This window comes from Heterocephalus glaber, unplaced genomic scaffold, assembly GCF_053883595.1.
Source record: "Heterocephalus glaber isolate CG9 unplaced genomic scaffold, H.glaber_assembly_v1.0 deba00001760, whole genome shotgun sequence".
Lineage (NCBI taxonomy): Eukaryota > Metazoa > Chordata > Mammalia > Rodentia > Bathyergidae > Heterocephalus > Heterocephalus glaber.
Genome location: NW_028258457.1, coordinates 3073778 through 3091048, shown reverse-complemented (window position 1 = coordinate 3091048; position 17271 = coordinate 3073778). Strand labels below are relative to the sequence as shown.

The following is a 17271-nucleotide window of genomic DNA, read 5'->3' as shown; positions in this document are numbered from 1 at the left end:
TCTGCCACCCCAGCAGGCCCATCCCGGCTCCCGTGTTGGCACTGTTCCCGTGCTGTGGTTTCCTGAGTGATCTTCATGGCTGAGGCTGCTGAGTGGCTGCCTCTTGTGGTGGCCGTCCGCCCCTGGCCAGGACTCCTTCCCTTCCGGTGGCTCTGGGCTGGGTCCGCACCCCATTGGCTGGTTCACAAGTGGTATGGATGCCAGGTGCTTCTGCAGCACACAAGGTCGCCTGCCTTGCATCTGCTGTGCATGGGCCCTGACCCGCTCCCACCCCAGAGACCTGGGTCATGAAAGTCCCCATCGGTCACCATGGTATCCAGGGGCCAGTGCAGGAGGGAAGGTCCAGGGTCCTGGGCCTCAGCTTTGGAAGATGCAGGTCTACTCTCCATGCCAAAGGTGCGGCCCACCACCTGGAGCTCACTGTCTCCTTGGGGCTTTGCTTATTTTTCACTTGGTTTAACTTCTTTGTTTATTGACTTACGGTACAGGGGATTGAACTCAGGACCTTCAGGCACAGTGCCACTGAGCTACATCCCCAGCCCTCTAGCTTTTTTCTTATTGATTTACAGGAGTTATTTATCTATTATGGTACTAATCAGTTATGTATTAGGTTTGCTTTTCATTTTATTAAAATGCCTCAATCATTAGAAGTTCTTAAATATTTTGTTTTTGTTTTTTGACACCGGGTCTCGTTAAGTAGCCCAGGCTTGCTTTGAACTCATGGCAATCCTCCTGCCTCAGCCTCCTGAATGCTGGGGTTACAGGGATGCACTGCCAGCCCGGCTCTAGTTCTTACTTTTAATATGGTTGAATTTTCGACCTTAATCATGAATATTTTCATGCTGTGTTACAAAAAAATCCTTCCCCGCTCCAAGACAGAAAGATGGCCACTTGGGCTTTTTTCTGTAAGTTTTAAACTTCTGTCCTGCCAGTCAGATTCTGAGTCCTCTACAGTGGTCCTGTGAGCCTTGGGGGGGGTGCGGTGGCGAGAGTGAGTCAGGGTCTCAAGTCAGGAACTCAGGGTCTCAAGTGGGGCCACCCAGGCAGCCGGACACATCACTCAGGTCCTTGGGAGCTGAGAGCTGGTGCTGTGGTCAGAGGTGAGGTGGGGCCAGCAGGCAGCAGCTGCTGTGGGCCTTGGTGTGGGAGGGACTTGGTGGCCAGGACTCGGTGGCCTCTGAGGGCCGTGACAGCTCAGCTCCAGCTCACAGAAGTGTCCTGCCCACCGCCTGAAGGAGCAGGGCAGGATTCTCCTCTGGAGCCTCTAGAAGGAACCAGAGAGGCTCATCTTGGGCTTCTGACCCCAGAAATGTCAGATACTGAGTTAGTGCCCTTCCTTCCTTCCTTCCTTCCTTCTTTGTTCCCTTTTCTTCTTTTCAGATGGGGGCGGGGGTCTCACTATGTTGCCCAGACTGGTTTCAGACTCCTGGGCTTAAGTGATCCTCCTGCCTCAGCCTCCCTGAGACAGACAGAAACACCCAACAATTCCATTTTTCCTGTGCAGGCTGGGGTGTGTGTATGTGTGTGTGTGTGGCTTGGCCAGTGGCTATCATGTCCCTCTCCGTCGCTTCTCTTTGCCATCCCTCACCCCTACCCCAATGGAGTGGGACAACTTGCTTCAATGTCCTCCTTGCTGTTGCTTTGTTGAAGACAGGAGGGGACACCGGGGATGCCCAAGACCAGGGAAGGAGGGAGCTGGGCCCATTGTCAACATCCCCACCCCCACAGCAGGCCTTCCAGAAGATTCCCCATGTTCAGCCTCGCCCTTCACTGGATCATTGCCATGACAGTTGAGGCTGTCCTGGAGTCCTGCACCAATCATGGGCCTGTGCTTGGACCAATCACAAGCCTGCTGCTGCTATATAAGCAGCACTGCACAAACACTTCTTGGGTTAGTCTAGGAGGGCTCCCTCCAGTGCACTGACCCCCTGCACTGCCGTCTTAACATAAAGACTTGCTTTGGTGGTCCTGTAAACTGGCTAGTGATTTATTTCTCAGGTAGTGTGGACTCCAGAAGTTCTGTAAATCTTCGTGGGATTCTTATGCTGAGCAGTGTGGACAGACCAGTTCAAAAGAAACAGCAACAAACACGAAGGGCTGTTAGCCCTGAAGAGCTCCAGAGACTGGTGGCCAACAATCAGCAGTAGTGTTGACCTATGGTGTCCAGCACAAGCTGGCATGAGATGGTGGCAGCAACAGAGATCTAGCACCAGTTGTGTCAATGGTTGGCATCCAGCATTTCTGGCGACATCTGGACTGCTAGCCAAGCTGTGCTTGGCTGATTCATGATTTCCATCTGAATTGAGCACAAGAACCCTAGCCTGATTGGCAACATCTGGAGTTGCTGGGCAGCCAAATGCTCCATTGCACCTGGCAAATGAGTGCTCTTAGTGATGATCGTATTTTGAAGATGCAGGACAGCCTCTGTGGAAGTAATTTCTCATGAAAAGTTGGGGTTGGGGTTGGGAGTGTCCGAATCAGAGCGGTTTGGGCTCTGAGGACCTGAGACCCAACTAACATGACTTAGTACAAAGGGATTTGTTTACTCAAGTAACAGGAAGTCCAGTCAGAGAGCAGCCTCCAGGTTTTCCAAGTGCAGAGGGTCAACAATGCCACCAAATATTCATCTTTCAGGTTACCAGTCCTCAGACCACCAGGCCTCACAGTCACAGGACGGCTACCTGAGCTCCAGACATCACAGACAGGTCCAACAGTGACCTTGAAACAGAAACATGGTCTCTTTGGAGAAGCAGACACAAGAAAGTCATGCCCAGAGACTCCTTGTGAGTCTCCACAGCCTCACTCCTAAAGCAACCCTGGAGTGGTTGTACCCTTTGAGCTAAGACCTCCCGGATGAACCCTGAACCCCAAGATGGGGCCTGTTAGTAAGGATGTGGGCTGGGGCTGGGCTACTGTGCTGCCACTCCATCCTGCAATGGCTGGGCTTGGAATGCCACTGTGTGGCATGTGGCCAGGGAATTCTGTTGCCATGGTGACCACAGACACTGGGTGTGCAGGGAGCGAGACTGCAGGTTGGGAGGGACCCGGCACATGGGGGAACGATGGCAAAGTTTGCGCCAAACACACCTTGTCCCTGAGGCTGGGGGCCGATCAGAAGAGGAGCCGGAGAATGGGGAGCAGCACGGCCAGCAGAACACTGAGGCCATGCCGGGGCCCAGGGACCCGGAGGAGGAGGCTTCCCTGTGGGAAGTGGCCGGGGAGTGGCACCTGGGGGCCCTGGATCCCAAGGAGGTGCTCGTGGAGCCTGAGCTGGCTCTGGACCAGGACTTGGAGGCGGACATTACCATGAGGTGGGCAGCAGGCCCAGGTCCAGTTTGGGTGGGCTGCTGACCTTCCTGTGGGACATAACACCTGACAGCCACAGGCTAAGGACGGAGAGGTTTCAGCCCGGAGTTGGCTGGCTTCAAGGCGCAGGGCCCGGGGACCTGGAGGAGGAGAGCTGCTCACGGCCAGGGGGACAGGAAGCAGAGAGAGAAGGGCCGTGTCCTCTTTCATGGAGGAAGATGTGGGGGCTCAGGCGGCTGGTGACCTGGCCACTGCCCCCGTCTCCCTCACAGCCGGCTGTCTGTCACCAAGAGGCGCCCCAACACCCCCACAGCCAGGGGCAGGAGGAGGCAGCGGCTGCAGGAGCTTGCAAAGCCCAAGACCGATTGGTGGGTGGTCAGGGACAGGTGAGCAGATGCCCTGCATCCTGCCCTGTTCCCCTCACCCTGCTCGAGCTGTCCCCATCTACGTCACCTTGGGGCAGGCACGAGGGGTCTGCGGGGGAGGTAAGAGGCCAGGGCCCCAAAGTGGGGACTGTAGGGGCCCCGGGTTGCCTCAGAAAGACAGTGAAGTGCCCATGGGGGAGCAGGGGGGACCCCGAGCCACAGGAAGGTGGGGGCCGTCTCCTTGCAGGCTGGGGTACTGCTGCAAGGGCTTCGTCTGGATCTTCTCACGCAGGAACGACTTGCCCTTCTGCCTCTATTGGTGAGTCGGGCGTCAGGGGGCCACGGCAGCTCCAGGGGGTGCTCTTGAGGGCCCAGTGCAGGACGGGGAAGGCTCCTGATGGGGGTCCCTCGCCCCAGCCTCGCCTGTCGCTGTGCACCCAGCTCACACTGGAGATGGCCTGGTCCCTCCCCTTTTTATGTGGTACTAGGGATGGAACCCAGGGCCTTCACACTGGCCCATATGCCAGCCCTTTTTAATTTTTATTTTGAGACAATGTTTCCCTAAGTGGCTAAGTGGCCCAGGCTGGGCTCCAGGAAATTGAGAGCCTCCTGCCTCAGCCTCCTAGAGTGCTGGGATGATGGATAGGCGTGTGCCACCTCACTCGCTCGCCAGCCTGGCGGTCTTAGCCATACCTGTTCTTTCCAGTGGTCCCCTCTGAACATCCACTTTGCTCCAGACAATGCACATTTCCCAGTGCCACCCGATGTCCTCCCCGCAGCTCCGCTCTCCCACGCTCTCTCTGGTCCTCTCTGGGTCACCCTGCCATCTGTGTCCCAGCCCGGGTTCCCTCTCAAAGCAGGGTGGGGCCAGCCTCTGTGTCCCTGGCCTGAGCTGCTGGCTGTGTTCCAGGCCTTCCGTGTACTGGACCAAGCGCTTTCTTGAGGATACCACCCTGAGTGTCACGGTGCCCGGTAGGTGAAGTGCTCCAGGGGTGGCCTCTACCTGGCCTGGGGCCTGGTCACACTCTCTGTGTCGACCATTGGGCTCCTGGGCCTGGGCACACAGAAGGGACAAACACTTCCCTTCTCCAAAGGGCCTGGTTCCCCCTGGAAGTCTGGGGCCCCTCTCGGGACAATCCCTGAGCAGCTGGAGCCCCTGGAGACAGGTCATGGGTGTGGGGTGCAGACTGACTCTGGGGAGTGTCACAGCCACAGGGTAGTTGGGATTGAGATTATACTGGATCATCATGGAGCTGGGGTCACTTCCGGTTGTTCAGGGTGTTCCCTAGCACGTGTGCCCCAGGCTGGCTTCACTGTTAGAGGTGGGCAACTCTGTGGTTTCCAGAGAGCTTATCTTGGCCCCTCGTCAGAACCCAGCTTTCCTTCCTCCCTCAGCCTTCAGGCTCCTTCTTTTAGGGATTTCTCCTCTACCTCGTTCGAGGTCCATGCTGACCTAGTCACCCTGAGTCCCAACCTGAACCCCAGCTCTGACCCTCCCGGGAGCCCTGAGCCACTGTCCCCAGATGGGGCAGAGAGGTCACCTCCCCCAAGGCAAATGTGCCCAGCTGCTCTGCCTGGGTGAGACTGAGCTCCTGCCCTGGCCAAGGTCAGCTCCGCCGTAGCAGAAGCGGGAGGGGCGGCGTCTCGGGTGACTGGGCCCCCTTTGCACAGCTGTGTCCCTCCGCTTGGAGGAGCTGGCGCGGCCCCGGAGGCTCTACCTGGAGTATTTCAACAGCTGCAGGTGAGGGCGAGGGGCTTGGTCAGCTCTGGGGGCGGGCGGGGAGCAGGCCTGCGTCCCCTGGAATCCCATCAGCTTCCCCTGTCCCAGGAACGGGTGCAGAGCAAAACCCTGGCATGCACAGGGCCTGCCGTTTCCCCACTCTCGGTTGGGCTGGCTCTCAACTGTGGCCACTCCAAGGGCCTCTCCCCTCTGGCCTGTCCCCCGGCCCACCCTGGAGTACTGCGTGTCTGGACGGCTGAAGGAGCTGGCCACCCCACGGGTTCGCAATAACATCTGGAGCATCAACATGTCCGAGGTAGGTGAAGCTCACCGCACACGAGGGGAGGGCTGCCCTTGGGGTCGGCAGGGGACAGGAGGTTGCAGGCTGGGCAGGAAACTGCTTTCTTCTCTTGTGGTCCTCAGACCTGGTTGCTATTGTCAGCCCAGACATCATGCTGCATGCTGAGCCAGGACTCTCACTGGGGTACGGCTCGGGGTCAGAGTGCTGGCACCATTTCTGGGACCCTCCCCTCTGTGCCAGGAGATGAGGTCTAAGCCTGGCTTCCTCCCCCCGCCCCCGCCTGCCCCCCTCTTCTTCCACAGGATCTCACTATGTAGTTCAGGCTGGCTTTGAACTTGCAGAGATCCTCCTGCCTCAGCTTCCTGAGTGCTGGGATGACAGGCATGCCCTACCATGCCCCGTTCACAGCCTGGCTCCTTTCACCCCACAGGGACACAGTTGTCCCCACCAATGGGACAAGCAGGCTCCACTAGGGGGGCAGGTGTCGGGCCCTTTCTGGTTCCGGCTTCTGCAGGTTCACACACAGGCTCTGAAAGGACATCAGCTCCCCTGCCTCTGTGGCATAACCCTGGGTGGGATTTCAGGGTCCCAGGTGCATCCCCACCTCCCCCGTAACCGGCTCTGAAGCCCCGCCCCCACCCGCCACATGCGTGATTAGCTGCTTCTGTTTCTGCTCAGTTGCAGTGCTGTGCACTGGTTCTCTACGTGGCTTTAGTTTGCACCTCCTGGTAGTACACCGAGACGTCTGTTCCTGCAGTCATATGCCAGACCCTGGTTTTTTTCATCTTTTTATTCATTTATTAATAACTTTTATTTTATCCTTTTCCCCTCAACATCCCCCATGTACAAAGCTTTGCTTCCATTTTTCCTTCTGTTTTCACTTTTTTCTTGTTCCTTTCTTCCTTCCTTTCTCCCTCCCTCCTTCCTTGTTCCCCTTTCCATTTGAACACTTTCTTCCCATTTCCCCACATGCATTATACATTTCAGTCCTTACTTCCACTTTCGGTTTCTCACATCAGAGAAACAATGCGGTTTTATTTATTTATTTTTGGTACTGGGCATCAAACTCTGGTCCTTGCACTTGTGGGGCAGGCAGTGGAACCACTGAGCTAAATCCCCGGTCCTTTAAAATTTTTAATTTGAGACAAGTTCTTGCTAAGTCTGTAAGTTGCCCAGGCTGGGCTGGGCTGGAATTTGCGATCCTCCTGCCTCAGGCTCTCAGAGCCCTGGGATGACAGGCGTGTGCCAAGTCCCCCAAACTGTGCTCCTCTAACAACAACAACAACAACAACAAGAAAAAAGGGGGCATGGTAGTCCATGAGGGTCTCTTTCCTCCCACCTTCCCACCAAGGCTCAATTATATCAGGCTTTATAAATTTTTGCCAAATGTGTAGGCATGGAGTGATATATTGTTATTTCATTTACATTTCTTTAGACATCAGAGAGGATTTTGACCATTGAAGGCTTTTCTCCTTTAGCATCAGCCTGGTTCCTTACTGAGACTTCTTGTTGTTGATTTGCAGGAGCTCTTTATGTATGATAGCTACAAATCCTTGCAAACTGACTTCTCAGTCTCTTTCATTTTATGGTGCTCATGAGCTCTTTCTCCTCCCGGGCCTGTGAGGACTTGGGAGCTGCTTTACTCCTTCCCCTCAAATCCTGTTTCAGGTGTCACGGGTGTCAAGGGCAGCCCAGATGGCCGTCCCCAGTTCACGGATCCTTCAGCTGGCCAAGCCCAGGGCCCCAGCCACGCTGTCGGCAGAGTGGGACCCTATGCCCAAACCCAAGCCCTATGTGTCAGACTACAGCCGCCTGCTCCAGCTGGCCTGTGAGTAGACCTCCAGGCCAGGGTCCTGCCCGCCGAGTCCTTGTGGGTGTGGGGTGGGGGGTCAGATGCCTTGGGTTTGAGACTCCTCCCACTGCCTCTCTCCCTGAAGTGCAGGGCACTTTCAAGTGCTGTGAACAGATGCCTGGCTCGCACAGGTCAAGGGACCCCACCCTGGGAGGGAAGCAGGGGGAGGGGTGTGAATGTGAGCACAGCACCTGCTGAGGTTCTCCTGCTGGGGACAGTGGGGCTGAGGAGGAAGCCAGGCAGTGGGCAGGAGCCGAGGGCCAGGCGAGGGGCGCGGTTATTTACCTGACTTGCTCTGTGTGTGAGACAGTGAAGGTAACTTGCCCGTGACAAGGCAGTTCTGTGCCTTGTGCAGGAGGGTTCAGAAAATACAGAAAGGAAAAAGGAAGAACATAACAGCAGCCAGGCGTGGTGGCACACGGCTGTCATCCTAGGACTCGGGAGGCTGAGGGAGGAGGATTGTTGCCAGTTCGAGGCCAGCTTCGGCTCCATGGCTCATGGCAGACAGAGGCTTGGTGGCTTCAGCGGGGTCCCCGATTTACCCCACCTCTGGCACGGGGAGTCTTTCTCCACAACCTCCACAGGACACGGCTGTCTGTCTGTTCATCGCCTGATGTCCATTTTGTGCCAGGCCCCAGACGTCGCAGGCCTTGAAAAGCCACCGTGTGTCCTGTGCTTTAGAGGTGACTGCCATCGAGGTGACTGGCTGTATAGGTTTGCTCTTCCCTGTCGCTGTCCCTCCTCCCATCTACTGGCTCCGGCTTAGGATTTGGAGCCACTCTTGGTGGGAGGTGGTTGGTCAACTTCCTCCCAGGCCGCGTCCTGGCTGTTAGATCCGCTGCTGGGCCTCTGTCCGTCCCTCACATGCTCCCTCCTACCCTGGGTGTCTGTTGAGTGTCACACACCTCCCACCTCTGTCTGCACACACGCATCGCATCTCGGAGGCACAGGGAGCTCACACGAGCACACAGATGTGTGTGGGCCAGGGTGGGTCACCCCACAGAGCACTGTGACCAGCGTTTCTGGGATGGAGCCAGGGCCCCTGCATGCTGGGTGGTGCCCCAGCCTGTGACCACCATGCTGTAGGCCGAGCTGTAGGTCGGGGCCACGCCTGTGGCATGTTCCTCTGTGTGGTCACATATGTGCTGTTTGGTCATCAACCCCTTGTGACTTCTCTGCCACAAGGATCAGGGGCGGCTTTTGTTCATCGGTGAGAGGCTCCAGCTCGAGGGGCTGGGAGAGGAGCCGTGGAGCCCCTCAGACCCAAGGCCCAAACCTCCAGATGAAAGGGAGATGCAGTGTTGTTGTCAGAGGCGCGTGGGGGGGGGTCACCTCTCCTCCCATCCCCCAGCAGCCCTGGATGGGAGGAGGGGCAGCCAGGAGGAGATGTCCTCTTGCTGGCCCTGCCCACAGTGGACTGGAGTGGGCTGGAAAGACAGACCATGTCCCTCCTCACCCTGACCACCGGGCTGGCTGCACCAGGAGATCTGAGTTTCCTTGTCGCCTGTTAGAGTGGATTCTCAGCTGTGTTCAAGATGGAATTGGTCCTGGGGTGGGCCTTTTCTGTGTGTGTGTGTGGTATTTTTATGACAGGGTCTCACTATGTGGTTCAGGGTGGCCTTGAACTTACTATGTAGCCCAGGCTGGCTTTGAACTCACGGCATTCCTCCTGCCTCTGAGCGCTGGGGTTATAGGTGTCCACAGCCATGCCTGGCCGTTGGCTGGTTCTTGAGCCTGCTGGTGACAGTCACCTTCTCTTCTGGACCCTAAAAGGAGGATCTCTGTCCCGGCCTCCATGGTGCCACCAACCTGCTGAGGGCTCTTGCTCAGCTCATACAGAAATCACAAATTGGCAAAGCGGAGCTCTTTTAGTGCTAATGGCTGCCGGCAGCTCTCAGCTCTTAGTGTTAGCTGCCCTCCTGTGCTCAGAGCCAGCTGCTACCCACAGCCTAGGACCCTCCCGGCCACCAGAGGCAGCAGCTGATGGCTCTGCCACATCACTCTTGGTCCCAGCCAGCTGCTGGCTGCTTTTGGTGCTGGCAACCTTGGTGTTACCAGCCTGTAGAGTCGCAGCTCAGTGTGCTCTGCCCGAGATAAAAATCATGGAGAGGAAAAAAAAATCGCACCTGGAAGAGGCTTTGTTAGAACTTAGGCTGGGGTGTCAGGGGCGACAGCACGTAGAAAGACCAGGTAAGGCGGGACGGGGCTGCTCATACGGAAGAAGGCAGTTGTGGGCCAGAGAGGGGACCCTCATGGACCTGACCGAGGAGGCCACAGCAGGTGGTGTCACTGGGGACCGGTCCATGCTTGAAGTCTGCTGTGGCCAGAGCAAGTGTTTCTCGGAGCGGCTATGGGGCGCCCGGCATAGCTGGACTGACGGCCTGGTTTTGGGTTCTCCCCAGAAAAATAAACTAAGACGTGCCTCTTAGGAAGTGTTGGGCCCTTCTCTCCTGTCTCACTTTAGGCCAGTGCCTGAGTCTTCCTTTCTGGGAATTGTGACCAGGTGAAATATTGTTTCTTTACACTTTACCCCTTTAAAGGGTGGTCTTTGGTGTTTTCAGAGTTGTGCAGCCATCATCACTGCCTAACTCCAGGTTACTTCATTACCCCAAAGTTAGCACCATCCCCATGAGGAGCCGCCTGTCCCCTTCCCAGCCCCAGCACTCACAAGTCCACTTCCTGTCTCTGGAGTCACCTGTCCTGGGTGTTTCCTGTCCACGGAGCCCATGCTGTGTGTCTTTCTGTATCTGAGCACAGGGTCCTCAACATCCCTCCAGGCCGTGGCAAACGTCACAGACTCGCTCCTTTTCCTGGCTGAGTAGTATTTCAGTATTTCAGATCGTGTTGTGTGTCTTCCTTCATCGACGGACAGGCCATTTAAATTTGGAGGCATGACCTAGAAAGCTGAATCCTGGTGCTGTCCCTCTTTCCTGCTCCTCTAGTGCCTAAGGCCCAGTCAGAAAAGTGTGTTCCTGACCGCAGTCCTCGCTGGGAGGTGCTGGACATCACCAAGAAGGCTGTGGCCAGTCCGAGGATTGTGTCCCTGGCCCAGCCCAGAGTCCGCAAGGGCCTCAGTGAGGGCTACAACCCCTCCTACATCTCCCCAGCCTCCCTGGTGGCTCGGGCATCCCCGCGTCTGTATGAGCTTGCCACCCCCAAAAGCATCACCAAGAAAGTGTGAGCGGGCACCTGGCCTGCCAGCATGCTTCCAGTAAACAACCAAGTGCATCTGCCTGTGTACGTGTTTGCTCTGGGCTCCGAGGCCGGGGAGGGCCATGCAGGGGGCTGTGGGCTGAGGCCAAAAATAATAATGTTGAATTTTCACATCCTACCTGTGGTCTGTGCAGCCCTCTTATTTGTGGGGTCACTGTCTTCAGTCCTGTCCAACACCTCTGAGGTCAGACTTCACTGCTTTGCCTCAAAATTTTCCCTCCCATGGGCCGAGGATTCAGTTCAGTGGCACTGCCACCTGCCTCACAAGCGCAAGGTCCTGAGTTTGATCCCTGTTACAGGAAAAAAAATTTTTTTTTCTCTCCCAGCTGCCCCAAAGCACCTCAAACTCAGGATGGGTCTCCAGTAATCCTGCAGGTAGGCTGCAGATTCATTGACTCTCATGGCGACCAGCGAGCAGGAAGGTAGAGGGCGAGGTCCAAGAGGTTAGAGAAAGCCGTGGTCCCCAAGTTCAATGAGTTGAAATCCTCCTCTCCACCAAGCATAATGGTGCACATCTGTCATGCCAGCACTCAGGAGGCTGAGGCAGGAGGATCACTGTGAGTTTGAGGTCAGCCTGGGCTACATATCCAGACCCTGTCTCAAAAAAACCACAAAAAAAAAAAAAAAAAGAAAGAAAAAGAAAGAAACAAATACTTCTCCCAGAAGTGGTAAAGAGGCAGGCCCTGCCAGGTGATGAGGCCACAGAGGTGAGCTCTTGTGATTGGCCAGCGTCCCCTCCTGCCAGGCAAGGAGACAGCGGAAGTCGGCAGCACTAACCACACTTGAGGAGGAACCTATCTGGGCCTTGGGCTTCCAGCCTCCAGGACCATGAGAAGCAGGTTCCCATTGATTGGAAACCACGTGGTCAATGGCTGTTTGTGACAGCTGCATACAGACCGAGACCGTCCCTGGGTTTGCTTCCTGTGGCTGCTGTACTGGATCCCCACAGACAGGAGAATTAAAACAATACGTGTTTTTACCTCAGTGGTTTCGGCATCTGCCGTGCAAGTGCAAGGTCCCGAGTTCGATTCCTCGTACTACTACTACTACTACTACTACTACTACTACTACTAATATGTGTTTGTTATCTCTCAGCCCTGGGGTCCGAGGTCAACTCTGGCATTGCTAGGCTGCAGTCCGGGCACAGCGGCAGGGCTGCACCTCCTAAGGATCCAGGGAGAACTAATGTCCTGGTCCTGGCTCCCAGAGGCACCTGCAGCCCTTAGCTTGTGGCCTCTTCATCTGCAGAGCTTGCAGAGTGGCATCTTCAGCCTCTCTCTGTCCGGAGGACCCTGGGGGACACTGGGCCCCGGGTGGTCAGGATGACCCCTCTCAGGGTCCTTCATGCGATCACAAGAAGAAAGCACTGTTGGCCATATCCACGTGTCATGGGGATTTGGACGCATACATCTTTGGAGGCTTTTGTTCAGCTGACCACAGTGGGAATGAGCTGTCCCTCGCTCCCTTCCTGGGACCCCAGACAAGGCCACCTATTCCACTGGCCCTGGCCACACCATTTGGGAGACAACCACCGTGTCATGATGGGGCGATGATGCATCCACAGGTCCTGTCTCCACAACCAGCCAAGCAACAGGTCCTGAGCTGTGAATCTGAGAACCCAAAGTGAGCACCAGGTTCTGAATTCATTGATTGAGCCCGGTGTGGTGGCGCACGCCTGTAATCCCAGCACTCAGGAGGTTGAGGCAGGAGGATCACTGCAAGTTTGAGGCTAGCCTGGGCTGCACAGCAAGATCCCGTCTCAAAACAAAACAGTAATTGGGAAAAAAAAAATCCTAAAATACAAGACTTTATTTTAGAGATTGAAAAGGCTCACTGGGTCCAGAGAAAATGACACCCAATGGGTGGCACTAAGGCAGTCCCTAAAAACCTTTTGGGTACCAGACATGAGACCAGGGAGCTCAGGGCGCGAAACAGTCGCCTTCCCTGGAGCGCCTGGCACTGCTCTGAGGCACTGCTTCCTCTGCGGAAGGAGCCACACATGGGCCCATCTTTCATCAGTGGATAAAGGTGGCAGACACATGTTTTTGAACATTCAAGAATCAAAGGAAACTTCCAAAGGAAACTGTTTGAGGATTATTTCCAACCAACTGAAAGCAAGTAGAGAAACCACAGGAAAAACAGATGATGAGCATCCGAATCCATTTAAGATGAGGATTAGCGTTAAATCAGATCCAAAAAGAATGGCTTCGAATGTAAAGGCAATAAATCTTGATGTTAGCAAAATAAAGAGCAAAATAAAGGATAGATAATAGGAAGTAGGGGGGATGATGTCTCTCAAATGGCAAGGAGATCAAGAGATGGAAGGAGGGGAGAGGGCAGGAGGAGAGGGGTGAGGAGGGATGAAGATGTGCTTTGCACACGCAGCAGCCCCACACAGGGAAGGTAAACAGCATGAGTTGCACACGTGGACTACTAAGAAGAAGCGGGTCAGAGAAATAAGAAGTGGTGGACATAAAATAACACAGTGTTACTTAAAAGTGATTGTTCCAGTAATAGAAGCAGAAATATATCTGAGACTCTGATGGTAAAGAAATAATGGGGTTAAACAGAATTCTATAATCCAGGGGAGAGGAGATGGAGCAAAGGGGACATACACTAATATCATTTTTAGTAACAGGGTTGATAGCCGGGGATTTAGCTCAGTGGTTCTGATGCCTGCCTTGTAAGCGCAAGGTCCTGAGTTTGATCCCCAGTACCAAAAAACAAAACAACCCCCCCCCAAAAAAACCTCACAAAAAAACCCAAACAAACAAATAACAGGGCTGATAACTAAAACTAGAAATTCCATTTGACCCGGCTATTCTGCTCCTAGGTATCTTCCTGAAAGAGTTAAACACGCCATATTACGGTGATCCATGCATACCCATGTTAATAGCAGCACAGCTCATAATAGCTAAATCTCGGAGCAGCCTATATGTCCATCAATAGATGAATGGATAAAGAACATGTATTTACACACAATGGAGTACTACTTTGCCATAAAGAAGATAAATTGGAATCATTTGTAGGAAAATGGATCTATCTGGAGACCATAATGTGAAGCGAAGTAAATCAGAGACACACACTTGTATGACATGGTTTCTTTTATCTAAGAAACTGAAAGTATAAATAAAGAGCAAAGTAAAGGATAGATAATGGGAAGTTAGGGACATAAATCTTTCTCACATGGAAGGAAATCGAGAGATGGAGGGAAGGGGGTGGAAAAATAAGATGTGCTATGTGAAGTGGGACAGAAGAAATCAAATATAGGTAGAGAGGAGATGAAATCATTTGTAAGAAAACTGCCACTTCTAAGATTTAGAGGCTAAGTCTTAGCCAAAGTCACCCAAGACAGCCCCACGCCAACATTCCTTGGCTACCTGTACCCTCTCCCCTACCAGATCCCTCACTAAAAGGCTACAAATTCGCTCAATTAAGAAAGTAATGCCATGGGCTGGGGATTTAGCTCAGTGGTTCCGCTGCCTGCCTCGAAAGCGCAAGGTCCCGAGTTTGATACATGGTACCAAAAAAAAAAAAAAAATTAGGAGGCTGAGGCAGGAGGATTGCTATGAGTTCGAGGCCAGCCTGGGCTACATAGTGAGTTTAAGTCGCATACACTCCTATTGGACCATAGGAGTGAAGGAATAGAATTAAGTGGATTATATAAAATGGTAATTCTAAAAGTAATCACTAGAGTAAAGATACAAACCATCCAAATCTCAGAAAAAAGTACAGAAACAAGATGTGGTGGAATCCGGGCCAGGGGACCAGTGGAGCTGCACTCAGCCCGGTCAGGATCTCTCCTGGGACAATGTCGCCCACACTGGTCGTCCCTGGGGCAAAGTTGTGTCCCATTGCCCTCCAGGACAGCCTAGCAGCAACCAGTGCCCGGTGGTGAGGCTCCCGTGCCCACGGTTAACAGGGCCCAGACGCTGTGGCAGGCAGTGGTGGACAGTGATGAAACCTCACCCAGGTGACACAGGTGCCTGGATGGTGTGTGTCCCAGTGGGGGAGGATACTGAGGCCGAGCTGGAGCCAGGTCTGCCCTTGGTGCAGCGCATTGTTGTGTTTGCCCTGGGACCTTTCTTCCTTTTTTTTGTTTTTGAGACAGTTTTCCAGTGTAGTCCAGGCTGGCCTCAAACTTGAGGCAATCCTCTTGCCTCAGCCTCCAGGGAGCTGGAATGGCAGGCATTTGCTACCACTTCCAGCTAACCCTTCTGAGCTTAGCCTGCGTGCATCTCTGGATGGGACAAACGTTTCTTCTCAGTTCCTCAGCACACTGATGTCACGCTTCAGTCTGTATTGCTTCCTGCTGGGAAGTAGAGGGTTTGAAAGATGGTAATCCCTCCAGAATTCATCTGGAAACTTAGTTCCCGATGTGACAACACAGAGGGGCATGGCATTGGGAAGTGACTCAGCCATGAGGACAGAGCCCTCCCAAGATCAGCACCCTCTGAAAGGGCTGGAGGGTGAGGGTGAGCTCTCCTGCCTGTCCATCCCCTCCAGCAGGGAGGACACAGTGTTTGGCCCTTGGCAGTGAAGTATCACCTTGGAAGCAGTGACTGGGACTCACCAAGTCTAATTCTGCTGGTGCCTTGATATTAAACGTCTAGCTTCCAGAACTGTGAGAAAGAAACACCATTCTTTATTAACTACCCAGTTTGTGTTTTAAAAAAAATTCTGATGGGGTCTCTTTTTTTGTTTTTGAGACAGGGTCTCACTATGTAGTTCAGGCTGGCCTTGAACTCAGTTATGTGGCCCAGACTGGCCTCAAACTCCCAGTGATCCTCCTGCCTCAGCCTCCCAAGTGGTGGAATTACAGGCATGTGCCATCATGCCTAGCTTTTTGTTTCCTTTTAAAATCTTTCAAAAATATGGCTCCTGTTTTGTGTCATAGGTTAGGACCCAGGAAACAGACTAACAGACTTTAGGAGATAGATTATGGGCAGGAATATCTATGGTTGGGGTCAGCCTGGGTCAGGGAGCAAGGGGAGCAGAGTCCCAGAGGGAAGACAGCAGGACCTCCCTGAGACCCTGAAGGGGCTCTGGGGCTTCCAGCTCATCTCCCAATGGTCAGAGGTGGCTGGCCACCCACCCATTGTTGGATACAGGCAGCCTCTCTGAAGGACGCCTGGCCTTGGTGAGGTGGCTCTCTTCAAACTAATGAAAGACCTTGGGTATGCAGCTCTATGCCACCACCTGCCCAGCAGCCAAGCAGTGCCTCTTGGGGCACCTGATAAACAGTGCCCCCCCAAGGGGCTATTCAGACCCACAAGCTGTGCCCTGAAATCTGCTCCTCTAGGGAAAGTGTGCCAGGGAGAGACGATGTCCCCACACTGGCCCAGCTGCATGGACCCCTCTCTGGCTCACCTGAGCACTCCACGGCTCAGCCTGAGACTCACTGACTTCTGTGTCTTGGGTTTTATTTCTTTCATTTTTTATTAGAAAATCACTTCATTCTTACAGAGTAATTGCAAGGATAATTATAGTTTAACAAACCCCCTACATACCTATTCCCAGATTTAGCTATTAACATTTTAGCCTTCTTGCTTTTATATTATTCTCTTCTGTTTTATTTAATTAATCGATTGATTTTGTTTTATTTATTTATTTGGTACCGGGGATCGGACTCGGTCCTTGTGGTTGTGAGGCAGGCGGTGGAACCACTGAGCTAAATCCCCTGCGATTTTATTTTATTTTGAGACATCGTTTTGCGCTTCAGTCCTGTCATCCCCCAGTGCTGGGATGACAGGAGTATGCCACCATGCCCAGCTCTCTTCCTCTATTTTGTAGATACAGAATACATTTTTTCTGAGCCATTTTGGGAGCAAGTTGTATACATCATGGCTCTTGACCCTAAATACTTTAGTAGGAATTTTCAAACAGGAATACCCTTTTACCAAACAATGGGACGGTTATTGATTTCAGTAACCATTGATCCAATAGTTCTTTCTACACCTTAACTCTGATTCTGTCATGAACTCAATACCAGCCCTGTGTCACTTTCCCTCCTCCACTGAGTCCGGCCTGAGGTCACGCGTTGCATTTGCTGACCTGGCTGGAAGACTTCAGACCGCCAAAGTTTCGTCCAGGGTTCTGCCAGACCGGGGTGCTACGTACCACACCGCCAGGTTCCGGTGTGTCACCTGCCCAGTTAGGTTGACTCACTTTGCACTGCAAGTCACCAGTCCACAGGAGAGACTCTCCGACCTTGAAGGTACCTTCTCCTCATCACCCCATCCCTCTCCTTGGTGACTCGCCCCCCAACCCCAAGTCCCTCCAGGAGCCTCCTCTGGTCGTGCCAGGCTGACTCAAGCCTTCCTCGCGCTCTGGACCTGTCGCTGTGTCCGCAGCCTCTTGGGGCGTCTGGTTGCCCAGTCGAAGGCTGCACAGGCGTTTGTTTAGTTCATGGGAGCAAGGAGAGAAATAGTTTTTCCGCGGTATCCTGGCCACAAGAGCAGGCTCCCCCCGCCCCCCATGTCGGCAGAGCTGGGGGATAGGGCTGGAGGCTGTG

The 17271-nt window shown here is 53.8% G+C and overlaps 1 protein-coding gene across 3 annotated transcripts; it reads left to right on the top strand.

Moving 5' to 3' along the window:
• Nucleotides 1-1960: 1960 nt before the first annotated feature.
• Nucleotides 1961-10875, top strand: Spmap2 (sperm microtubule associated protein 2). Of its 3 annotated transcripts, none has more exons than XM_021245109.2 (8): nt 2427-3311; nt 3579-3692; nt 3919-3990; nt 4582-4643; nt 5343-5412; nt 5590-5707; nt 7361-7520; nt 10487-10864. In XM_021245109.2, the coding sequence occupies exons 1-8, from the start codon at nt 3052-3054 to the stop codon at nt 10723-10725; spliced, it is 1095 nt and encodes a 364-aa protein (XP_021100768.1). In that variant the 5' UTR covers nt 2427-3051; the 3' UTR covers nt 10726-10864. The 3 variants fall into 3 exon arrangements, with proteins under 3 accessions (XP_087057557.1, XP_021100768.1, XP_004866088.1); XM_004866031.3 differs by having other exon boundaries at nt 2428-3311; nt 5500-5707; XM_087201431.1 differs by lacking the exon at nt 7361-7520 and having other exon boundaries at nt 1961-3311; nt 5500-5707; nt 10487-10875.
• The last annotated feature ends 6396 nt before the right edge of the window (nt 10876-17271 follow it).